We start from the raw sequence: 26681 nt of genomic DNA on the forward strand, positions 1-26681 counted from the left end.
AATATGATGGAAAATATATTAAAAAATGACTAAATAAAATTTATTACTTTAATTATATTAATTATATATATATATTTTTTAATTTATGTGAAAACAAAAGTAAACTTACCTTTGTGGAAGAACGGACTATATAAAATTGAGATAAAATCAAGATGGGACTAGGACGAGGCGGGAGAACGCCGGATGCTCAATACTTTCACTAAATTCTTAATGATAATGTATTCATTATTAGAATGTGTTGAGTTTAAGTTAAAATAGAAATTGAAATTAGAGTTAAATTTTAATTAGAGAATAAGTTATTTAATTAAGAAGATTGAAATTAAAAAAAAATTACTAAAAAGAAAAACAAAGCTCGACTTTGGGAAACCGAAATGATGGTAGAGTCTAATCCAAGTCCCTGTGGAACAATTTAAGCCCTGTTTAGCATTGAATTTCAGAACCTGAAACTGCTTTTCTGAATAAAAGTACTATTTTAGATGCTGTTGATAAAAACAGTTTAGAAAAATCTATTTTGTTATTTTATATTATTATAACTAAAACTGATCAAATTTAATTTTTAATTATTTTTTAACACTCTCTAATTAGTATATTTAAAAAAGTAATTTTTTCAATAGCAATGCCAAACAAACCCTTAATACTATGGTTTTGCGTTGTTATAAAAGAAGGGTTTTCTCCTTTTCTTCATAAAGCCAAAAAAACTAATAATTAATGTTTGTACTTTTTTAATAATAAATTTATTTAAAAGTTTTTGCCCAACCATTTTAAATTTTATATTTTTAATTTGTGAAATCAGTTAAATGCTAATAAGCATAAAACTTGAAACAGAGTCGTTTAATGAAAAAATAATTTCTGAATGCGATAGAGTACCGTGAAGCATGTTTTGATGCAACAAGGACTAATCAAAGAATTTAATTGTTAATGGTGTTTAATCCCTCTTAACATCAATGCTTTGCCATCCAATCAATAGAGCTAGATTTGCAGATTTCTCATATATTTTGTAAAGCTGTTTTCTTTGTTGAAAAGAACACCTTATAGCAGAACTGGATTTATGTAGAACTGTATACATTTGTTTATTTATTTATTTGTAACTTTTTAACAATACAAAGAGGGAGACCACCTGATTCCTGTTAATCTAATACTGTTCCTGTGACTAAATAGCACCCAATTCCAAGATGGCAATGAAGATTTAATATTTGAACAAGATGGGCACATTGCTTATGATAGCCTGGGTTTCATTCTCTTCCTCAACTAATGCTCCTTGTGTCATATCTCATCTTTGTTTCCAACATCTTCTCCCATTAGTTCTTCCAGAGAGAACTCATCCTCTTCAGTGATCTCTCCATCTTTCCCATCCCATGGTTCAATCTTAACTAATTTTGGTGTACCCTCCAAAGCCAGATTTCCCTTTCCACCACGACCGGCTTCCTTGACAAACTCTCTGGAAAAGCAGATCAATTCTATTTAAGCTTTGACCATATATGACAAAATAACCAGATGCATAAGAAATAGAACACTTACATGATATGTTCAAGCTCAAATGCACTTTTAAGTGGAGCATATGCTCCTTTCTTCACATTCCAGGCTACCATAGCAGGATACCCATATCCACCAACACCTACATGCTTCTCAAGATCTGGCTGCTTACCTGCAGCTGACCAAACATAGCTGCAGAAATCAAATGTTGAATCAGTGACATGCCAGCGTTTCATAAAACGTTATGTTTCTATAAACATAGTGTACAAACCATAATATCTGACTTGGAAATTCAAAAATGAGTTATAATCAAAACACACATGTACTAGTGCTCGTGCATAACAGACACAAAGTGAGACAGAAAGCTCAGTTGAAACAGATTTGTAAGTGAAGAAACTATAATAAACTTGCCTGTAAGGACTTCTTTTGAACTTCTCAGCAACTGATAACAACTGCTCAAGATACTTGTTCCTTCCTTCTGCCTTGGAGTCCAAAATGTCAGGTAAGAAAGCAACAAAACAGATGGCAGCTGAACCGCACTTCTCTTCCATTACATCCTATGTATTAGCAGATCACAGATCACGGTCAGTATCATCAATAACAGAAGCTTGACTGAAATGGAGCTGTCGTTAGAGGTGTAAGAGGGTTACTGGGCCAGTCAGCTCAGTCACTTCAGGAGGTGCAACATTGGTTTCCAACTGCTCCAGAGCAAATGATTCAATTGCTGAGGCAGTTCTGGCACCTTCATAAGGAAACGGAGAGTCTTTATCAGCACCGAAAACCAAGATAGTGGGAAATCCTTGCACATTGAACCTGCTCATTAGAGGCTGATATCCAGACCACATTACAGCCATGCCATTCAAAATGATTCTTTTAAGTTGTTGAATAATGAGAATGTAAAACAACATCTAATCCAATTACTAGATGATCTAAGGAAAAGCATTGCCTCAAGAAACATATGGAAGTAGTGTGGAATACTGGAAAACAATAATAGAATTGCAGTTATCTAATGAATATATATATATATATATATATGTTGTATGAGGTAGAGCATCATGCGCTCTTAACCAGAACTTGGCAAATCAAGGAGCAAAATTCGATATGTTCAACTCGGTGAGGTATTATTGAGGAGAAATGGAGTTTTACTCGAGTTCTCCCACAGTGGGGTGGTCACCATGCTATGTGGGTTCATCATATTGCACAGGATAATATTAAAGTCTGGTCCTACTCAATAATTCATATCAACTAACGTTCTATAAAGTAGAAATATGTATAATATAATGAAAAAGGTTTCAATCAAAGTACTTGTCAACCTGATTAGGAAAAAGGATGCCATCTAACAGTATAACAATGCAATTTCTCAGACTGCGCAATCTGAACCAACAACTAGGTCAATTCAGAAAGAACATTTGTGTATGCGTGGAGAGAGAGAGAGAGAGAGAGTAAAAAACTATTTCTCTTTATTCTGTAAATTGTTTGTATATAAATTATGAAGAAATATCTGGAGCTTTAAATTACCTGCTCAGCATCACAGTCAACGTGACCCAACTTCACCTTGCCCTTCAAGTTATTAGCAGCCTTATTCCACTCAGGAGCTAGTTTTTTACAATGTCCACACCTTGAAAAGTATATGACATAATTTTATCACCAAATTTGTAAAATAAACATTTAAAGAACAGACAAGTTTTGCAAAGTCAAGTACCCATGCAACTTATGCTTAAACCTTAGATTTTGCAATCCAATTCATTGCAATCAACCAAACTTAAGATCTAGATATAAAATGCCACATCAAGTCAACATTATGCATTCTATTGTGTGAAAATAATTGCTTCTTCAACTTGTACTTGTCTTAGAGTTATAGACTAGAGAAACCACCATTTATTGCCATGGTCAGAATAATCAAAATGGTGCTTAAATGGCACATACAAATGCCAAAAAATCATTCTGGATTGAGCCCTTTGTCCATCATTCCTCAAGAATCATCTATCAAGATGATTCTTTTCAAGTCCAAATTTGTTCATTTGGATTATGGATTCTCCTTCAATTTTATTGATTTCATTATCCTCTAAGAGCCATACAATGAATTCTTATATTCATCTTTTATATAAAAGGAATAATAATCATATTTATTTCATGCATCATATATGATATAACCATGCCTAGTGCCTCAGAGAATAATAAACTTGATACAGTACATGCAAGGCGTGTATGTTTGTATAGATACTTAGATAGCCATATGGATGGACATTCATAACACATATATAGATCATATCACTCCATTGAGGATGCTGTTATGCATAGGTAATCATCAAAAGATCTTGAAGCTTTTACACTTTTAAAAAAAAAAAAAATTATCCTAGACTTTTAATTTTTTCAATTTAGTTCACAAGATTATAATTTCTTTCAATCGTATCCAATGGATTTGCTTTGTATTCCCATGCTAATGTGATGCCAAGATGAATGAAAGGCAAATATAGACATAACTTGCTGACTTGGGAAAAGTGGAACCCACTTGAGCCCTAAAAAGCCACAAATGTTGGCATTTTGCAAGAACTCACCAAGGTGCAAAGAATTCCACAATCCAAAGTTCTTTACTTTTAAGCACCAACTCATCAAAATTACGGGAGTTCAATTCAACTGATGCAGGTTCAGACTTCTCGCTAGATCCTCCAGCCGGTTTTCCACTAAGGCGCTCCTTCAAAAGTGCCTTTATCTGTTTGGAAACAAAATGGTGATACCTAACAATAGAAGAAACACAATCTGGAGGTTTTTTACCCAACTGATGAACTATAACAAACCTGCTGTAAAGCAAATTCAGCAATAGGTTTGACATCCCTATTTCCTTGATAATCTACTGGAGGCTTCCCAGGTGCAAACACCTTTATGGTAGGAAAACCCTTAATACCATATTCCTGCATGGCAATCAAACAACTCAGCTTCACCATCAGCACAGGAATGTACATAGAAATAGAATTTAATAACCAAGAAATTTCTGATTAATAGCCAGGATCCATGTTCACATATATTCAATTGTTACACATTACAAAGAAATGGTGCCTAGCTGCATATCAGATGATGACGCTAAGGAAGCCATTTTAGTTTTTTGTGAAGCTTTTGTTCTGGGAAAAGAAAAGAACTACTATGGAGAAAATAAGAAAACAGAGAACAATAATATGAAGAAATTATTCTCAACTGTTTACTGCCTCTACACAGAACTTCTCTCGATACACAAATCTTGCAATGTAATTGTAGTTGCACCCATCGGTATTCAAAGAACTTTTCCGATAGGCGAATAAGAATTTGGTTTTACTAAACAAGAAAATCATTATATGCAAATGCAACTCTGATCCTATGAAAATTTTATATGCCCCACAAGAGAGCTAAAGAAACTATTTGTTGAAAGCGTTCCATGCCAAATCAGAATAGACAAATCAGTGCTACTTGCCGAACTGATTTTGAAAGAAACATAAGAATCTTATATTGCTTAGGGAAAAGATAGAGGCCACGAATGGGAAGAGAGAAGAATGGTTGAGGCACATTAATCATACTATTGCATGTTTATTATTGCAGAAAACAAACCATTTCATCCAACTTAACTGCTCAATTAAATGGCTTCACCAATTAAGTGACGAAAAACCAGTTCTTGCTAAATTTTTTGGATTCATTGATTCACTGGTTAATGCGTCCAATAGCATAACTTCTAAATCAGAGCCCAAACAGTTAGCTTTTGAGTTCTAATCAAGGTGTGAAATAATTTTTGAAGTTTATTTACCATGTCAAGTTCCAATTACATCCACCAAAGATAGAATGAAAATATTTGCTGAAACTTTCAATTATAGAAAACCTGAGCAAGTGATTTGTGTGCATCAGCATCAAGAGCTGCCACAGTTGCAACGCCTTTCAAGACAGTAGCTGCCTTCTCCCATGTGGGTGCAAGAGATTGACAATGCCCACACCAAGGGGCAAAGAACTCAACCAAAACAACTCCATTTGAGTTCAGGACCTGCCAACATTCAAAGATCTCAGGGAGCATTAAGAGAACCCAGAACAAAATAGATACATTAATTCTCTAAAACTAATCAAAATGCACAATTTTCCATGTTAACTTCATACAAAGAATTTCAGTATTCATAGTTAAAGATAACAGCACGTAAAAAATCATTTCTACAGATAAAAAGGAGGGTAAGATTTGAAAATCTTTTATGAAAATAAACAAACATCTAAAACTCAAATTTTAGACCCACATCAAATACTATAAAACAATTGCACGATTGAAAGGATATTGAATTTGAATTCTAAATTACTTATTTTCTTCCTTTTTTAATTCAAACCCACTCAAACCTACCTGATATGTTCCTTTCTCATTGTGATAGCCATAGTATTTGACATAACAATGTTGACATATAACCTTTAACTAAAATCTCTACATTTCTCAATTTCAAATTTTAACGATTTCAAATGAAAACCGAACTAGGAGCTGAATATATAAGCGCAACAACAAATTTAACAAAGTTATTACATTTATCGATTAAAGGAGAAGGAGAAAGGAAAGGATTACACATTTCAGAAGAGAAGAAGAACTAGAACCCGAAAGAAAATAAAAAAAAACTACTAACCATGCCAGATCTACAGTATACCAACCTAGAAGAACAGTTACCAACTAAGACCAATTTCAAAGCAGTAAACTTTTAAAACTCATTTTTTTCAGTATTTTGCGATCCGGACAAGAATAAAATCAATTTCCTCAACTAAGCATACCCAGAATCATTTTCTTGCACTTTCGATAAACAAAAGCTCCAGAATTACTGTTTTCTTTAATTTCTTCTCCCTCAGCTTTCTCACCACGCAAACAAGAACTTAGAAAAAGTTGGGATCATCAGCTCACCTTGGACTTAAAGTTGGAGGGGTTTAGCTGGACTACAGGAGACGATGGTCCATACAATGCGTTGCAGAGATTAGACGCGAAGAATAGGATAGCTAGAGTAGTTAAAAATGGAGAGAGTGATGGGTTCATTTTCGTTCTCTCTTTCTCTGAATCACAGAGTAGAAACCTGAGTCTATTGGCAGAGAGAAGAATGGTAGGAAGAAAAAACCTTCCCTGTGACCGGGCTACGTGCTGTAGCCAATAGGGGATTGACACGTCAACTTTCTCGTGAATGTCCGTGTATTTACTTACTTGTCCTTGGGTTAGTTAATAGCCTGCGACTTGCAAAGTTGCAATCTTTTACCCATGATTTTTCTCCAAATTCATTGCCCAATGGAGAATATAATTAATGGTCAATATCATTTTAATTTTTCAAGTATTTTGGAATTTTATTTATTATTTATTTTAATTTTCATTTGTGTTAAATTTTATTTAATTAAAATTAATAATATATTATTATTTTAATGTCAATTTTAAATAATTTAATATAACTTTATCTAAAATTTGAGAAAAGAATAAAATTATCAAAATTAAAAGAATTAGGATAAAATTATAAAAATAACCTAAGAAATTATCAAAATTAAAAGAATTAGGATAAAATTATAAAAATATCCTAAGAATATTTGGATTTTATTTACCATTAGACATTAATCACTTTTCAATCATTTAATTATTAGCTTAAATTTTTTTTATAATTTAAACATTTTTTAATTATAAAGCAACACAGGAAACTCGAATTGAATTTTAATAAATTTCAAATTAAGAAATAAATTTATAAATAATAATAATAATAATAATAATAATAAATTAATTGACCGGCTGCTTCGCATAGCAAAAGCTTAACTTCTCATTTATAACCTATGTGCCAGTTTCACATTAAGGTTGGAACATCAAAATCTTTTTTTTTATTTATTTTAAATCAGTAATGAATCCAAAAAAAAAAAAAAAATTCAGAGTCAACTTATAAAATAAATATGTAAAATATTATATAAGTATTCTTCCAAATGTATTCGATTAAGTCTAATATCTTAAAAATTTTTCTCACCAACTCGCTCTATATTAAAAGTCAATTTAAATAAATATAAATATTAATTTTTTTAATAAAAATGGGAACCAATTAATTTTTTATTATAAAAATATATATATTTTATAAAAAAAGGATTTAATAGTAAAATTTAAAAGGGGTCAATTCAAAGAAATACAGTATACTTTTAAGATTATGGCTCATAGACCTAACTCTCAATCTAAATTGGTAGAAGAATGTAGAAGAAGAGAAGAAAATTGAAAGAGAGAAAGGAGAAGAGAAAGGGAAGAGAAGAGAACAGAGGAAGAAAGAGCAGAGAAAGAAGAAGAAGAGCAGAGGAAGAAATAGCGGGAATTGAATCTTTAGAGGAAAAAGTAATTTGTATTATTTATTCCATGAATGTACAGTACAATGGTATAGAGTATTTATACCCTTCTCAATACATTTGACTACAATCAGTAATCGTTCCCTCCAAAACTACTACTTATTCCTATCCAATTATAGTCCTAACGTATACATAGAAGTAATTTCAATTTATAGCAATGGATTTGCTACTATTTTAAATTTTGTTGAAAAAAATTATTTAGAAAAAATTATTTTATTATTTTAGTATTTTTATGATTAAAATTTATCAAATTTAATTTTAAATTATTTTTTAATATTCTCTTATTAATATATTTAAAAAAATGATATTCTCAATAACAGTTTTAATAACAATGCCAAACAAACCTTAACTCATATAATACGTAATCAAATTAATTAAGGTTGTTTCTCTAACAAACTCATATGTAATGTGTTAACTTACCAAAGCAAAGCCTATGAAACGTTATTGGGTGAGCTTTCTTTTTCTTGAATAGAGAATTAAGAGATTAGAAATTCGAATGATCTGACTCTATCAAGTAAGTCAGCTATTGAACTTAGCTAGACTAAGCAAACATCTAAAATTCTTAAAATAGGCAAAACTAAGTGATTCTATTCTTCTCTTACTCCTATATTTTTATTATGATTATTATTGTTATTATTATTATTATTAGGACATAACAAGGGTCGGACAAGGAAAGGTTAAGATGTCTGTTCACAAAAGCTCATATAGCAGCCCAAAATACAAAGGATAAAAACTTGGTAGTTATAATTTTGTAAGACAAACTTTTATATATGCATGTGTGTGTGTTTATTTTTTATTAATTTTCCTACATGAAATTACTGTTATGATTAATTCGAGCATTATATTTTAGTATTACTAGGTGCACCTATAATTTGTCTGTATTGTATAATTACTCCAAAATCAAGGAATGGAGAATCAACGGTGGAGACTTTGGCTATGGAGCCATTTGAAAGCCATTCCGTCCTATCTCGATTTCCCCTTCCAAAGCTTAATTTTCATCTTCAGGTCCCTGGTTCAAGTATTAAAGCTTCCAATAATATTTTGAAGGGACTTAAGGATTTGCGAAAAGATCCACCTACTTCTTACAGTGCAGGTCTTGTAACTGAAGACATGTTCCATTTGCAAGCAACAATCATGGGATTATCTAATAGCCCATATGCGGGGGTTATATTTCTAGTTACTATCCATTTTCCTCCTTATTGTCCATTCAAGCCTCCAAAGGTTGCATGTGGGACCAAGGTTTTTCACCCAAACATAAATAGTAGGGGAGCATTTATCTTGATATCCTCAATGGAGCCTGCTACTGCTCTCCATTTGCTCATTGCTTAATATAATTCAAATCTTGATGACCTTTTTGAACCAGAGATTGCCCGTATGTATAAGACTGATCGAGCCAAATATGAAGCAATTGCACGCAGCTGGAGACAAAAGTATGCCATGGGATGATGGTTGATTAGATGCTGTATAAATGGATTGTGTCTATTTGTGAAAGTTATTGAATTCATTTTAACTATTGGACTTGTTTTGAGAGAGGGCATGGGGGTGTTAGGGAATGAACTTATGTTCTTTAGCAGAAATTATAGTTTGGGAACTGGCTAGAAAAATAACTACATGGCCATGATGTTTTGATATATACAATGTTGTTTGAAGCTTTTACTTTTTGTGATGTTGAAAAAAAAAAGATAAGAAACGATATGCTGAATGCGTCAAAGTAGAATATACATCCACATAATATCATTTTTTAATTGTAAACTTATTGTAAGGATAAATCGTAGCAGAATAAATATTTATTTAGGCTAATAGGTGCGACAACAAAATTATAAAAAGAAATAAAAATTGAGAAACACAGAATTTTTTACGTGGTTCAGCATAAAGCCTACGTCCACGTAAAAACAATATTTATTCCTGAACGCAAAAAATCTACTAATAAACTGAGAGTGGTATAAGAACAAAAAAAAATTAATCACTCCAATCCTTGAACGCAATTACGCCCAATAACCTCACAAATACTTTTCTCTAAAATTTTCACTCACCGAATAGTTATTTTATCCAAATGGAGAATTAGTCTTCCTTGCACAAGGGTCAGCTAAAATAGTAAAATAAAAGATTGAGTTTGTCGACCCATTGTAGCAAACAATTACAGCTAGCTATTTGCTAGATTCTTAATATGTCTAAGAGATAAAAGCTAGACGTTTGAATAATCTTAGTGAAGAAGGAAAAATGATTAAATGGCGGGACCAATATCTTGACTAAAGACAAAAGAAATTGAGAGCTTCTTTGGTCATCTTGTTTTAGGCACTTTATCAAACAATTGCAATTCCTCAATATTAAGAATTCTTAGCCATTAAGAATCCAAGGCACCGCACCACACCGAACATATCCACATTAACTTGAATTCTCTTACTCTAAATTAGAAGATTTCTCTCCACTTTCTCCACATAAACCCTTACGGGTAAGCTTAGTTATTAGAAATTCCAATCAAGTCCAAGCAATGCTTGAACTTGCTCACTAAAAGAAGCTTAGTCAACATATCAGCTAGATTGTCTGCAGTACCAATCTTCTTAACAATAATGTTTCCTTACGAAATAATATCTCAAACAAAATGGTACTTCACATCAATGTGCTTCGTCTTTTCATGGAACATTTGATCCTTGGTCAAGTGAATAGCACTCTGGCTATCACAATGGATGACACTCACTTGTGAATTCGAACTAAGCTCACCAAAGAAACCTCTTAACCAAATAGCTTCCTTTACGGCTTCAACCACTACCATGTATTTTGCTTCTATAGTGGATATTGAAAATGCAGGTTATAAAATAGCTTTCCAACTGATAGCACAATCACTAAGGGTAAATACATAACTTGTGATGGATATTCTTTTATCAAAATCACTTGCATAATCTGAATCAACATAACTAATCACATTGCTCTTACTTTTTCCAAATTCTAGACAAGCATTAGTAGTACCTCACAAATATCTCAAAATCCATTTCAGAGTCTGCTAGTGCTTTTTACTAGGATTAGACATATATCTACTAATAACACTAACTGCATGTGAAATGTCAGGGTGAGTGCAAACCATGGCATACATGATATTACCAATAACACTGGAGTAAGGAAATGTGACATGACTCAATTTTTTTTTCAAACTGTCATGACAAAGTAGTAGAAAGTCTAAAATGAGTAGTAAGTGGAGTACTTACAGGTTTAGCATTTTTCATGCCAAAACGCTCCAAAACTTTCTTGATAAAATTCTTCTGAGTCAGATAAAGTCTACTTGCAGTCCTGTCTCTCTGAATTTCCATGCCAAAAATTTTCTTCATTGCTCCTAAATCTTTCATCTCAAATTCACCACTTAACTCTTCTTTCAACATGTTGATCTTAGAGATATCCTTGGCAGCAATAAACATATCATAAATATAAAGCAACAAATAAATAAATGAGCCATTAGCAATTTTTTTGAAACACACACAGCTATCATATTGGCTCCTGGAATAACTATGCCCAACCATTGATACGGTGTGTCCGCAAGTGCACGGGTCACAGTAGTATAGTTTTAAAAATTGATATCGATCCCACAGGGAATTGTGCTTAAATTGGAAATAAAAGTATAAGCAAATTAGAATGACAAAAATTAAAAGATATTAAAAATAAAATCTAAAAATTAAAATTAAGACAAAAATTAAAGATGTAAAATGAAATTTGGAATTAAAATTGGTATTTGAGGAATTAAAACTAGATCAATCAATTAACTAAAATTAATTAAACTAGATTACCCAAAAATTAATTTGAAATATCTATTTATGAAATTGAGAGGAATTAAATCTAAATTCAATAAAAATAAAAATAAAGTGATTATAGAAATTGGATTTAAATTGGAATTAAATTTAAATTGGATTTAGATTGAAATTGCTATTTATGAGGTTTGGAGAATTTATATCTAATTTCAATGAAAAATAAATTGATTCTAGAGATTGGATTTTCAATATTGTTTGCATGTGATTTTTCCCTAATTTAGCCAAACACATGAGAATTGCAATTTTGAGGGAAATCAATTCTTAAATTTTTGAAACCTTTTTCAAGCATCTCAAAATTGGTTTTCATTAAATCAAACCCTGTTTTCACGGTATTTCAAATCTAACAAAAACCCAATTAATGCTCTAATTGATTTTTGGAAAGTTCCCCTTAATCTTCTTAGCTTATTTCTAACACCAAGAAAATAAAGTTTATTGCAAGATTATCCATCCCCAATATTCACTTTTCAGTCCATCTATTAAGGATTAAAACTTAACTTAATGAGGGCCCATTCATCAAGCAAGGAAATAAGCACACAAGCAATAAATCAAAATATAACAATCTTCATTTAAATGACTAAATCAGTTCAAAACCACAAAACAAATCAATATTTACAAACCCATCTCTAGAATCTCAATCAACTACTCACAAATCATTGTTTAAAAATAAACCCAAATGAAGAAATGAAGAAATAATGGAAATGTAAGCTTAAAGGGGTAGAAAAACCCAGATTTGCAGCGGGATCTCTGAGAAAAGTGCGAAACTTGATCCTTCTTCTTCTTTGGAAGAAGATCAGAAAGTGCTCCTCCTTTTCCCTCTTTCTATCTTTCTAAAATGACTCCCTTGCTCTCTATGGAAAGAAAGTGATAAAGGGCACTTTATATAGGCAAGGGACTGTTCTAGAATGGGTAAAAGGGGAAGGATCCAGAAAGTGAGGTAAAAGGTGGAGTAACGGAAATGCCACGTCAAAAATTTTCCATAAAAATGACATAAGCGAGTCGGTTGTGTCGCGGGTTGTGTCGCTCGGCGTGAATATCTGACGATCGACACAACCTGCGACATGAGCTAATTCGGTTGTGCTGCAGGTTGTGTCGCTCTCGGCCATTTTTTTTTTTTTTTTTTCAACTTCAAAATTTTTGCAATTAGATTTTAATCTCCTCCAAATGGCTACTCGATCAAAATACATCAAATTTCTCAGATTTAACCTACAAAACAAATAAATTCCAAAAATTAAACTAAGAAATGTGAAAATTGTAAAATTGACTAAATATATACTAATATCTAAAATAATAGCTATGAATAAGGGTAAATTATGTGCAAAAATTACTCCTAAATGATGATCTAAAATGCATGCATCAAATTCCCCCATACTCAAACTCTTGCTTGTCCTCAAGCAAAATTTCATTGAAACTCATTTGGAAGGGAATAGAATCAGTCTTTGAAAACACAAAATTCACTAATCCAAACTACCAACTTACCTCTAGCCACCAACATTCCAAATTCCCACCAGCAAAAGCACAAAGAATGAAGCAAGCACTCTCAACTATTACAGAATAACTAAGAATTAACCAATCAACCCAAGCAACAAATACCAACCAGCTACAAGAGTCAATTGTGCCAAAACAAACCTAAATGAAATAGATAGCCAATGCGTCTCAAATAGATGGTGAGTAATGTATGAAAGATTATATTGCCAAACCCATATGCAAGCATAAAAGATCTAACTCTACTAATGTAACAAGCATTTTTCAAAGAATCATTAGGTCTTTTTAAGGGTTGTAATAGGGTCAAATAGGGTAAAATTGTGGTTAACAAAGAAAGGGAATAAGGTAAACAAAATATGAGAATAATATTAATCATGAAACTCAAAGTGCATCCATTTTTTTTTTTTTTTTTTTTTTATAATACTAATTTTTTTTTATCAAGAGGAAAGAAATTCACAATGAATCTTAAGTGCTAACACAATAAAGGGACTACTTTTATAATATATATTTTTTTTATTTTGTATGTGTCCCTATTTCACGTCACACCCAAAATTACCTTTGGGATATTTTTGTGACTATTTATTTATTTATTTTTTTTTATCAACTTTTCACAATTACTCTAGCACTTTTCAAGATGTTTCAATCCTCCAAGTTTTTTTTTTTTTTTTTTTTAATTTTTATTTTTATATTATCATTTTTTTATGCACTTAATTGCTAAAATACTATTCTCATAGATAGGTGGTAGTGTTTAGGTTTAACGGCTAGGTAAATGATTTGGGTTCCAAAGAAATTAGGGAATTAAGGTTCAAGGGGGTTTGCAAGGGTTAAAATGAGATTAAGGTAGGTTAAGGCTAAATATGAGGTTTAAAATATGAAGAAATGCCTAAATCATATTCTTATCAAATGCAAGTTAAAAATTTCGCTTTGAAAGATCTAAGATGCTTGTTCTAGGAATGGTGAGACGACAATGACCATTTTCTTTCTTAAAGGCTTATCCAGACACTCAAAACTCAAAATAACTAATCAGAATCTGCATACCTAGATGAATGTATTAATTTTCAGCTATTAAGTAAGAGAAAGAATAATGCTTAAGACTTTGTACCCAGCTGGAACTTTCATTCCACTAACCATCTAAAGGCAAGTTGGTTTGCTTGAATAAGTGGCTTATGGAATTCAAAGACTGGTTTAAAAATTCAAAAATTTTAAATGAGTGAATGATATGCATGAGTGTAAATGTATAGTCAACCTATATGCAACTAAGTATGCATAACTAAGTATATGAAGCTATATGCAGTGTATATACGTGAATATGTACAAGTATGAAGTAATGAGTGTGTCGCTATATGCAAATGAAAAAGAAAAATAATTTTTGCAAGGAAAAATAATTTTTGCAAAAAATTTACCCTCTCCCCCATACTCAGAATGAACATTGTCCTCAATGTTAAAAGATTGCAAGGAATGGGATAATTTGGCTATATGTGCATAAAGAATTATTACCCTGTTGCATAAGCGATAGCACAACTTGTGTTGAAAATGACACAAGCTGAGATAAGAAGTGTTACCTCATTGAAGTGCAGCCAATTTAATTAAATAAAATTTGGACAGCTGCTGCACTCATTACAAAAGAAACAGTGCAATGGAATCCATTAAATCAATTAAACTCAAAAAGTTGAAATAGGAAGTTAAGCGCAAAAAATATAGCCATCAAGTGTAAATCCGAAATAGCAAATCAAAGCAAGTGAGCAATTGTACTAAAGATATAAAAGAAAAATGTATGTTATGAGGAACTAAAAAAAACTGAATAAGTAAATGGTTAAAATAAAAACAACACAAGCAAAATATTAACAAGTTCAAAATACTAATTAACGAAATTAAAGACATGAAATGTAAATGGAGAATAAAAGCTGGTCAGTCGGGAGGTTTGGGGGTTGTTGTGTGGGGAGTGGGGAGGCGAGTTTTCGAATGATAATGGAGAGTCGGTCATGGCGAAATGGAGGGTCGTGATCGGGGAAAGAGAAATATGGGAAGAGTTGCGGCCGGTGAAGGTGACGGGAAAAATGGAGGTTACGGCAGGGAGGGTTGTGTCGGGGGCGATGTCGAGAGGAAGATGAGGGTAATGGGCTATCGGGTTAGGGTCTTTAGGTTTGGGTTGTGGGCTTGGGTATAGGCTTTTGGGTTTGCTGCTGGTTTTTAGGTTTAATTTCGGGCTTGGGCTGGTGGGGTACGGTTTTTAGGGCTTTGGGTTTGCTGCTGGCCCATTCCGGTGAAGAGAGTTTTTATTCCAAAAGGGTGCCCAGCGAACACAAGCGGCGACACAAGCAAAATCCGGTTATGTAATCTGCTGCCCAATTTGACCAAATTTCATAGCACCTAAAAAAAATTGAAACAAAATTAGATTTCAAATGATTAAACCTTCATAACATGAATTCTAATTGTTCAACCTGTTATGTTCATTAAATACTTACACAAAATAATTTTTCAAAGCACCAATTCACACACCCATTTTCAAATAATTTTCTTGTTAAACCAAGATGTTAAAATTTGAAAAATTTTTCTCTTAAAATTAACCAAAAGGGCAATGAATCCAGCAATATGAACCAGCAAATACTCAACAAAAGAGAGATGAAAATTATAAGTGAACAAATTAAAAACCTAAAATTTAAAGCTAAAATTTAAAGCTAAATAAAATTTTTATTGCTCATTTGCTTGCAATGAATTGCATCCCATCTGCACAAGGAAATTAGAACAATGTTAAACTCTGAATAAGGAGTATAGAAAAACTTAAAACAAATGAAAGAAAAATTGGGAGTTATGCACAAAAATGCTAAGTTTAGGTCTTTAGCTTGACCATACTCACTCAAGATGTTATGGAGAATGAGAGAGATAGCAAGTTGCTATCTTCTCGATTGGCTCACCAACTGAATAGTGCCTCAATCTTTGTCCATTTACCTTGAAATTACCAGATTTTTCACCAAAAATTTCCACAACACCATGAGGTAAAACTTTCACAATTTTAAATGGGCCGGACCACCTTGATTTTAATTTTCCTGGAAAAAATTTTAACCTTGAATTGAATAAGAGAACCAAATCTCCTTCTTTAAAGTCCTTTTTCTTGATATGCTTATCATGCCATTTTTTTGTTCTTTCTTTATAGATCCTAGCATTTTCATAAGCATCAAGTCTCAATTCTTCTAATTCATCAAGTTGCAAAAGTCTTTTGTGTCCAGCAGCTTGTAAATCAAAATTGATTGCTCTAATGGCCCAATAAGCTTTGTGTTCTAATTCTACGGGCAAATGGCATGATTTCCCAAAAACTAACCTATAAGGTGTAGTTCCTATGGGGGTTTTAAATGCTGTTCTATATGCCCAAAGAGTGTCATCTAATTTAAGGGACCAATCTTTTCTGGACTTATTGACAGTTTTCTCCAAGATTTGCTTGATTTCTCTATTTGTGGTTTCTACTTGGCCATTTGTTTGAGGGTGATATGGTGTGGCAATCCTATGCTTTACCCCATATTTTCTCATCAATTTTTCAAATTGGTGGTTGCAAAAATGGCTACCACCATCACTGATTATGGCACGTGGGGCACCAAACCTGGTCAAAACAAATTTTTTCAGAAATTTCACCACAACTTTTGCATCATTGGTAGGTGTAGCAATAGCTTCTACCCATTTAGATACATAGTCTACCCCTACCAAGATATATTTATTCCCATAAGAAGATGGAAATGGCCCCATGAAATCAATTCCCCATACATCAAACAATTCAACTTCTAATATGGACTGTTGGGGCATCTCATCTCTTTTGGAAATGTTGCCTACCCTTTGGCACCTATCACACTTGCTTACAAAGTCTCTCACATATTTAAACATATTAGGCCAATAGAAACCTGATGTCAAGACTTTTTCAACAGTTTTTGAGACACTAAAATGACCACCATATTCAGAGGAATGACAATGGTAAATAACATCATTTATTTCTTCCTCTGGTATACATCTTCTAATTATTCCATCATTGCATCTCCTAAACAAAAGAGGTTCTTCCCAAGAATAAAATTTAACATCATGCAAGAATCTTTTCTTTTGCTGCCAAGATAAATCAGGTGGCAAGACACCACAAGACAAGAAATTCACAATATCAGCAAACCATGGAAGTGCAGAATTCAACACATACAACTGCTCATTCATGAAAAATTCATCAATTGGCACAATTTCATCATCTTTATTTTCAGTTTTTATCCTAGAAAGGTGATCAGCCACCACATTCTCAACACCCTTTTTATCTCTTATTTCCAAATCAAATTCTTGAAGTAACAATATCCATCTAATCAACCTAGATTTAGCTTCTTTCTTGCTCATTAAATACTTTATTGCTGCATGATCAGTGAAAACAATTACCTTTGAGTTGACCAAATAAGAACGAAATTTATTGAGTGCAAATACTACCGCAAGGAACTCCTTTCGATTGTGGCGTAATTGACTTGAGCTTCATCAAGGGTTCGGCTTGCATAGTAAATGGCATAAGGTTTTCTATCTTTTCGCTGGCCAAGGACAGCTCCAACAGCAAACTCGCTTGCATCACACATAATTTCGAATGGCAAAGTCCAATCCGGGGGTTGCATGATAGGAGCTGTTGTTAATGCCGTCTTTAACCTGCAAAAAGCAACCATACAATCTTGATTAAAATCAAATTTAACATCATGATTCAAAAGATTTGTTAAGGGTTTAGCAAGTTTAGAAAAATCCTGAATAAATCGCCAGAAAACCCAAAGATGTCCAAGGAAACTTCGCACTCCTTTGACAGTGGTTGGAGGTGGCATTTTTTCAATAATTTCTATTTTGGCTCTATCCACTTCAATTCCCCTATTTGAGATCAAATGCCCTAAAACGATTCCCTCTTGGACCATAAAGTGGCATTTCTCCCAATTCAACACCAGATCATTATCAGCACATCTCTGCAAAATTTTAGACAAATTAGTCAAGCAAGAATCAAAATTAGTGCCATATACTGAAAAGTCATCCATGAAGACCTCCATAATTTCTTCAATAAAATCCGAGAAAATGGCCATCATGCACCTTTGAAATGTGCCAGGCGCATTACACAATCCGAATGGCATCCTTCGATAGGCAAAGGTGCCATAGGGACAGGTAAAGGTAGTTTTCTCTTGATCATCAGGATGTATTGGAATTTGAAAGAAACCAGAATATCCATCTAAGTAACAAAAGAATGAATGCTTGGCTAATCTCTCTAACATTTGATCCATAAAAGGAAGGGGAAAATGGTCTTTTCTTGTAGCATTGTTCAACTTCCTATAGTCTATGCACATTCTCCAACCTGTAACAGTTCTAGTGGGTATCAATTCATTATTTTCATTTTTAACAACTGTCACCCCACCTTTCTTTGGTACAACATGCACAGGACTAACCCACTCACTGTCAGAAATAGGGTAAATAATTCCAGCAGCTAGTAATTTTAGGATTTCCTTTTTCACAACATCCTTCATTGTAGGATTCAATCTTCTTTGGTGTTCAATGGAAGGTTTACTATTTGGCTCAAGGAAAATCCTATGCATACAAACTGTTGGACTAATTCCCTTTATATCATCAATTGCATAACCCAAAACTCTTCTATATTCTCTCAAAACTCTCAACAATTTGTCAATCTCAATATTAGTCAATGATGCATTAATTATAACAGGATATGTTTCATTTGGTCCAAGAAAAGCATACCTGAGGTTGGAAGGAAGAGGTTTAAGATCTACCTTTGGGGCATCCTCTACCTTTAATGATGGTGGTTTGATCTCAGATTTTGTACTCCTTCAAGTTGAAAAATTGTGGCTTCAGGATGTGGTGGAGAGCTTTCCAAGTATTGCAAAAATAGCCATGTTGTGATTATCATCATCAATGCTCCCACCATGGACTAAGCAATTTTCAAGTGGGTCTTGTGGGTAGCTTTTTCGAAATGCTCTTGAACAATCTCATCAATAATGTCTACCCGCAAACAAGACTCAACTTCTTCATGTTTCCTTTTCATGGCTGGATTGATGTTGAATATCATTTGATCATCTCCCACTCTAAGTGTCAATTGCTCACCCTTTACATCAATTAATGCACCAGCTGTTGCCAAAAGGGTCTTCCCAATAAGATAGGAACTTTTGTGTCTTCTTCCATATCCAAAATGACAAAGTCCACCGAATGTAGAATTTCCCCACCTTGATAGGCACATTTTCAAGAATGCCTTAGGATACTTAATTGAACGGTCAGCTAATGAAAGATACATGTTTGTGGGCTTCAATTCTCCCATATTCAACTTCTCATATATTGAAAGAGGCATTAGGCTGACGCTAGCTCCAAGGTCACATAAGGCATTTGCCACACAATTATCACCAATATGACAAGGAATGGAAAACACACCCGGATCTTTGAGTTTGGGAGGTAACTTTTTCTGAATTATAGCACTGCATTGCTCTCCCAAGTTAATGGTGTCATAATCTTCTAGCCTTCTCTTGTTGGAAAGAATTTCCTTCAAAAACTTGGCATAACTTGGCATTTGGGATAGTGCCTCAGTGAATGGCACATTGATATACAATTTTTTTAGCACTTCAAGGAATTTGCCAAATTGTTTGTCTAGCTTGTGCTTGATGAATCTTTGAGGGTAGGGAAGGGTGGGTTTGTAAGGTTCAGGTGGGATGTATGGTTTCTCTCCTTCATCTTGCTCACTTTTGCTTTCTTCTTCTTTTTCACTTTTCTTGCTCTCAACTGAGTTTTCCTCTTTTGTGCTCTCTTTTTCTTCTCTCTTGTTTTCACTCTCTTGACCAACTTTTTTACCACTTCTCAAGGTTCTGACCTTACATTGTTCATGAGGGTTTTGTGGTTGGCTAGGTAGTTTCCCATAGGAATTGCTTCCTGATGAGCTTGCTTGTTGCGCCAATTGAGTCTCCAACATGCGGTTGTGGACTTGTAATTGATCCATGGTTTGTCTCATGTGTTGCATTTCTTCCTCCAATTTGCTATTCATCTTACTTTGTTCAGCAAAAAATTTCTCCATCATGCTCTCCAAGGTTGGCTTCGGTTCATGAGGTGGAAGGGATTGTTGTGCTCTTGCTTGATATCCAGGTGGTGGTTGTCTTGTGGGCTGAAATTGAGGCTGAAATTGAGGCCTATTTTGCTGCATAAACTGCTGGTTATGAGCATAATTTGAGCTTTGGCCTTGTTGAGCAAAAGTTGCTTGTGGTCTCCATGTTGAGTTGTTCATATTAGAATAAGAATTTCCCATAGGTTTTTGTTGATAACCTCCTGCATAAGCAGCTTGTTCTTGCAAATAATCATCACCATAAGAAGAATAATCAACTCCACAACTTTGAGTTCCATCTGTGAAGGCAACTTGTTGCATAGTTGTAGGAGTTGAGGTTGTTGCCTTTGTGCAAAAATCACTAAGAAACTGAGTCAACTGGTCAAATCTTGCATTCATGTAGCTAACTGAGTCTAGTTCATAGATCCCAGCTTTCTTTGGCTCAAGTGCTCTAGGATTTCCCCATAAATGGGTATTATGAGCAATCTTCTCTAATAGATCATAGCATTCTTCACTTGTCATTCTCATGAAATCTCCTCACCTTGTGAATCAATTGTGTTTCTTATGGCTGGAGTAACTCTGGTGTAGAAATTTTGAACAATCATCCATTTGGGTATTTCATGATGAGGACATTGCCTTTCAAGCTCCTTAAATCTCATCCAAGATTCATACAAAGTTTCATCATCTCTTGGTTTAAAAGCTACCATCAAATTCCTCAAATGAGTAGTTTTCCCAGGTGGGAAAAATTGAGATAGAAAAGCTTGAGATAGCTGCTCCCAAGTAGCTATAATAGCTTGTGGGAGTGAGTCATACCACTCCAATGCTGAATCCCGAAGAGAAAATGGAAATAAGGTGAGCCGAATAACTTCATCTGAAACTCCAGGTTGTCTTTGTGTACCACATATCATCAAAAATTTCTTCAAATGAGACTTAGAATTTTCAAGTGTGCTACCACCAAAATTTGAATTCTGAACCATTTGAATAAGACCAGTTTTTAATTCAAATTGATTAGCTCCAATAATAGGTCTGTTATCTCTCACATCAGTACATCTAGGAAAAGCATAGTCTAACATGGATCTTCTTTGAGGATCATTTTGATTAATAACCACATTTTGCCCGTTTTGCTCGTTTCCTCCATTATCTCCACCAATAGCTCTATTTTGATTCTCCATATTTTCTATTGTCTCCTCTTGCTCAAATATTTGTTGTTCTTCTTTTTCTGCTTCTTTTCTTCTCTTGTATTCCTTTTTGTTAGCTCGACAGAATTTTTCAATTTCAGGATTGAACAACAATTCAGTGTCACTTGTGCTTTTCGATCGTCTCATAAACAAGAAAAGTACCTGAAAAACACAAGGAACAATAGTGAAAATAAAAGAAAATAAAAATTCTAATTAGCTTAAAACAATTAAAATCCAACTTAAAACAAACAATTCCCCGGCAACGGCGCCAAAAACTTGATACGGTGTGTCCGCAAGTGCACGGGTCACAGTAGTATAGTTTTAAAAATTGATATCGATCCCACAGGGAATTGTGCTTAAATTGGAAATAAAAGTATAAGCAAATTAGAATGACAAAAATTAAAAGATATTAAAAATAAAATCTAAAAATTAAAATTAAGACAAAAATTAAAGATGTAAAATGAAATTTGGAATTAAAATTGGTATTTGAGGAATTAAAACTAGATCAATCAATTAACTAAAATTAATTAAACTAGATTACCCAAAAATTAATTTGAAATATCTATTTATGAAATTGAGAGGAATTAAATCTAAATTCAATAAAAATAAAAATAAAGTGATTATAGAAATTGGATTTAAATTGGAATTAAATTTAAATTGGATTTAGATTGAAATTGCTATTTATGAGGTTTGGAGAATTTATATCTAATTTCAATGAAAAATAAATTGATTCTAGAGATTGGATTTTCAATATTGTTTGCATGTGATTTTTCCCTAATTTAGCCAAACACATGAGAATTGCAATTTTGAGGGAAATCAATTTTTAAATTTTTGAAACCTTTTTCAAGCATCTCAAAATTAGTTTTCATTAAATCAAACCCTGTTTTCACGGTATTTCAAATCTAACAAAAACCCAATTAATGCTCTAATTGATTTTTGGAAAGTTCCCCTTAATCTTCTTAGCTTATTTCTAACACCAAGAAAATAAAGTTTATTGCAAGATTATCCATCCCCAATATTCACTTTTCAGTCCATCTATTAAGGATTAAAACTTAACTTAATGAGGGCCCATTCATCAAGCAAGGAAATAAGCACACAAGCAATAAATCAAAATATAACAATCTTCATTTAAATGGCTAAATCAGTTCAAAACCACAAAACAAATCAATATTTATAAACCCATCTCTAGAATCTCAATCAACTACTCACAAATCATTGTTTAAAAATAAACCCAAATGAAGAAATGAAGAAATAATGGAAATGTAAGCTTAAAGGGTAGAAAAACCAGTGATTTGCAGCAGGATCTCTGAGAAAAGTGCGTAAACTTGATCCTTCTTTCTTCTTTGGAAGAAGATGCAGAAAGTGCTCCTCCTTTTCCCTCTTTCTATCTTTCTAAAAATGACTCCCTTGCTCTCTATGGAAAGAAAGTGATAAAGGGCACTTTATATAGGCAAGGGGACTGTTCTAGAATGGGTAAAAGGGGGAAGGATCGGAGAAAGTGAGGTAAAAAGCTGGAGTAACGGAAATGCCACGTCAAAAATTTTCCAGTAAAAACGACATAAGCCGAGTCAGTTGTGTCGCGGGTTGTGTCGCTCTCGGCGTGAATATCTGACGATCGACACAACCTGCGACATGAGCTAATTCGGTTGTGCTGCAGGTTGTGTCACTCTCGGCCATTTTTTTTTTTTTTTTTTTTTTTTCAACTTCAAAATTTTTGCAATTCGATTTTAATCTCCTCCAAATGGCTACTCTGATCAAAATACATCAAATTTCTCCAGATTTAACCTACAAAACAAATAAATTCCAAAAATTAAACTAAGAAATGTGAAAATTGTAAAATTGACTAAATATATACTAATATCTAAAATAATAGCTATGAATAAGGGTAAATTATGTGCAAAAATTACTCCTAAATGATGATCTAAAATGCATGCATCAACCATAAAGGAATCAAACCACTTGTACCATTATTGAGGAAACTGTTTCAAACCATATAATGATTTCTTTAATAAGCAAACATGATTTTCTTTACCTTTACTTTTAAAACCCTCAGGTTGTTTCATATAAATTTTCTCCTTAAGTTCACCATGCAAGAATGTGGTCTTAACATCTAGCTGTTCTAACTCTAAAGCATACATAGCAACTAGAGCAAGCAAGGCATGAATAGAGCTATGTTTAATAACTAGTGAGAAAATGTCATTAAAGTCAACCCCTTGTACCTAATTATAGCCCCTAGCCGCTAGCCATGTCTTGTATCTAGCATTTTCAACACTTGGAATGCCATCTTTCTTCTTAAAGATCCATTTCCAGCTAATAATCCTTTTATCTTTTGGCGGTTTCACTAATTCTCAAGTTTTATTCTTATAAAGAGACTCCATCTCCTCTTGCATAGCAATTAACCACTTGGCAGAATCATCACAAGAAATGGCTTTTGAATATATGGAAGGATCACCATCTCCTTCTATTTCTTGTGCAGCAACTTAGGCAAAAGTGACATAATCTGCTAATCTTAAAGGCTTCCTTTTCTCCCTCTCTGGCTTATTTCTGGAAATTGAGTGCTTCTCCTCCACCTCTTTTATTGATTCTTTTACTTCTATAAAAATGCGTATTTGAACTTGGCTCTACTCTAAAGTATTATTTTGTGAAGAAGATATATTCTCCACTTCAATCTCAACCTCCACCTGCTTGTCTGAATTCTGCACTCCTATGTCAGAAGAACCAAAAGACTCCTTCCTCGAGTAAAGCATGGAAGATTCATCAAACACAATATCCCTACTAATAACAGACTTAGCTGACTTAGGATTAGGATACCAAATTTTATACCCTTTTACACAAAGAGGATAACTAATAAATATTCCCTTTTTAGATCTAGGTTCCAATTTTCCATCATTGACATGGACATAAACAGGACAACAAAATATCCTCAAACCAAAGTAATCAATAGGGTTTCCAAACCATACCTCTTTTGGAGTTTTATAGTCAATTGATGCAGATGGAGAATGATTCACCAAATAGCAAGCTGTAGAAGCTGCTTCTGCCTAGAAATCTTGAGATAAGTCAAAATTTGACAGCATACATCGGACCTTTTCTAATAGAATTTTGTTTATATGCTTAATTTCACCATTCTGTTGTGGAGTTCCTCTAATTGTAAGATGTCTTACAATGCCCTCATCTTTTTAAAATTTATTGAACTCACTATCATAGAATTCTAACCCATTATCAGTGCACAGACGATTAATCTTCTTACCTGTTTGTCTTTCTATGAATGCTTTTCATTGCTTAAAAGTAGCAAAGACATCAATTTTATGCTTCAGAAAGTAAACCCATATGGTAATGGCCATGGTTTGGGCCATTATGGCCATTACCCATACTTTCCTAGAGTAATCATCAATGAAGGTAAGCAAGTAATGAGCACCACCTTTTGAAGGAACACATGTAGGCCCCCAAAGATTTGAATGGATATAATCCAAAGTACCTTTAGTTCTATGAATTCCTAAATTGAAGCTAACTCTCTTTTGTTTGTCAGAAACACAATGCTCACAAAACTCTAAACTTGATGTACTTTAGCCACAAAGAAGGCCCCTCTTGCTTAACATAGTCAAGCCTTTCTCACTCATATGTCCTAGCTTCATATGCTACAACTTGGTCACATCTAAATCTGACATCGAAGTGGTAATTGTTACTATGCCAATAATTACAAAACCTTATAGCACATATAACCTACTAATTCGTTTGCCTTTTATTACAATAAGAGCACCTTTAAAAACCTTCAGAACTCTACCTTCATCAAAAAATCTGCAATCGTTGGCTTCTAAAGTAGATAAAGAGAAGAGGTTCTTTTTCATATCTACAACATGTCGTGCCTCAGTCAAAGTTCAAACCACTCCATCATGCATTTTGAGTTTGACAGTACTAATACTAGCAACTTTACAAGGATGATCATTACCCATCAATACAACTCCTCTGTCTATAGGTTATAAGAGGAAAGACAATCTCTGTAGAAAAATATGATATGAGCAAGCAAAATCTAAGATCCACCCCTATTTAGAACTGGTGCCATAATCAATCACAGCATAGAATTCACACTTTTCCTTATCATTTGCAACATTGAATTTGGCAAGATTCTCATCTTTCTTATTTCTTTCTTTATTCTTGTTTTGAAGCTTGAAGTAATCAACCTTGTTGTGCCCTTTCTTCTTGAAGCAATTACAAGTCAGATTACTATGTTTAGACTTTGATTTCGATCTGGATCGACCATCGCTGCTAGATCCTTTTGAAGTGGACTTTCCTCCCATCAACTAGACTATTCTTATCACCAGAAAGCTCTTTATCAATGAGGTCTTTCAAAAATAAGGATTCTTTAACCTCTTTTATAATTAGAGTTTTTTTTTTTTACTGTAGATTAAAGTCTTTCTGAAATTCTTAAAAAACGGAGGTAAAGACTGTAACAACATAAGAGCTTTATCTTATTCTTCGTACTTAATATCCAAAATTTCCAAATCCATAAGGATAGAATTAAATTCATCAAGGTGTGATTTTAGAGATGTACCTTCTGCCATATTAAGCATGTGCAGGTGATGCTTCACAACATATTTGCTAGTGAGGTTTTACATCATATACAGAGACTTGAGTTTCTCCCACAAGTCTTTAGCAGTCTTCTCATGGATGAATTCATGCAAAACCTCATTCAATATGCATAACTAAACAGCAGTTAATGACTTTTCTTCCAATTCTTACTTTTATTCCTCTGTCATTATGGCAGGTAATTTATCCTTTTCCAATAACGCGTTTTGCAACACGTTCTGTGTCAGAATTGCTTTCATCTTGATTTTCCAAAGGGCAAAACTAACACTGTGATTATCTTTGGCAAAACTAACATTGTGATCATACTTCTCAATATCAAATTTTACAGTCGCCATAGCTAATCCCAAAATAAATATCAAACTAGCTCTAATACTAGTTTGTAAGGATAAATCGTAGCGAAATAAGTATTTATTTAGGCTAATGGGTGGGACAAAAAAATTGTAAAAGGAAATAAAATTTGAAAAACACACAGAATTTACGTAATTCACCACAATGCTTACGTCCACGAGTTAAGGGGAGCAAAAATCCACTAATAAACTGCAAGTGGTACAAGAATAAGAAAATTAATCACTCAAATCCCTGAACCCAATTACACCTAATAACCTCACAAATATTTTTCTCTAAAATTTTCACTCACCAAATGGTTATTTTATCCAAATGGAGAATTAGTCTCCCTTTTATAGGCACGAGGGTCAGCTAAAATATTAAAATAAAAGAATTGAGCTTGCTAACCCGTTACAGCAAACAATTACATCTAGCTAT

General features: G+C 33.4%; 1 protein-coding gene, 1 non-coding gene and 1 pseudogene across 2 annotated transcripts; 2 read left to right on the plus strand and 1 right to left on the minus strand.

Annotated features, from left to right (window-relative positions):
- Nucleotides 1-970: 970 nt before the first annotated feature.
- Nucleotides 971-6540, minus strand: LOC110665777 (protein disulfide isomerase-like 2-3). The gene is made up of 9 exons (XM_021826016.2): nt 6359-6540; nt 5318-5476; nt 4272-4385; nt 4032-4186; nt 2992-3091; nt 2124-2300; nt 1885-2030; nt 1519-1665; nt 971-1438 (listed from the first exon to the last, which is right to left on the minus strand). Exons 1-9 carry the CDS (start codon nt 6485-6487, stop codon nt 1264-1266), a joined length of 1302 nt encoding a protein of 433 aa, XP_021681708.2. The 5' UTR covers nt 6488-6540; the 3' UTR covers nt 971-1263.
- A 2202-nt stretch (nt 6541-8742) lies between these two features.
- LOC110665781 (ubiquitin-conjugating enzyme E2 5B-like) lies at nt 8743-9252 on the plus strand (annotated as a pseudogene).
- Nucleotides 9253-20772: 11520 nt separating this feature from the next.
- On the plus strand, nt 20773-20879 carry LOC131170005 (small nucleolar RNA R71). Its single transcript, XR_009140948.1, has one exon. It is a non-coding gene; the product is annotated as a small nucleolar RNA R71 (small nucleolar RNA).
- The last annotated feature ends 5802 nt before the right edge of the window (nt 20880-26681 follow it).

This window comes from Hevea brasiliensis, chromosome 10 (assembly GCF_030052815.1).
Source record: "Hevea brasiliensis isolate MT/VB/25A 57/8 chromosome 10, ASM3005281v1, whole genome shotgun sequence".
In the NCBI taxonomy this organism is placed as follows: domain Eukaryota; kingdom Viridiplantae; phylum Streptophyta; class Magnoliopsida; order Malpighiales; family Euphorbiaceae; genus Hevea; species Hevea brasiliensis.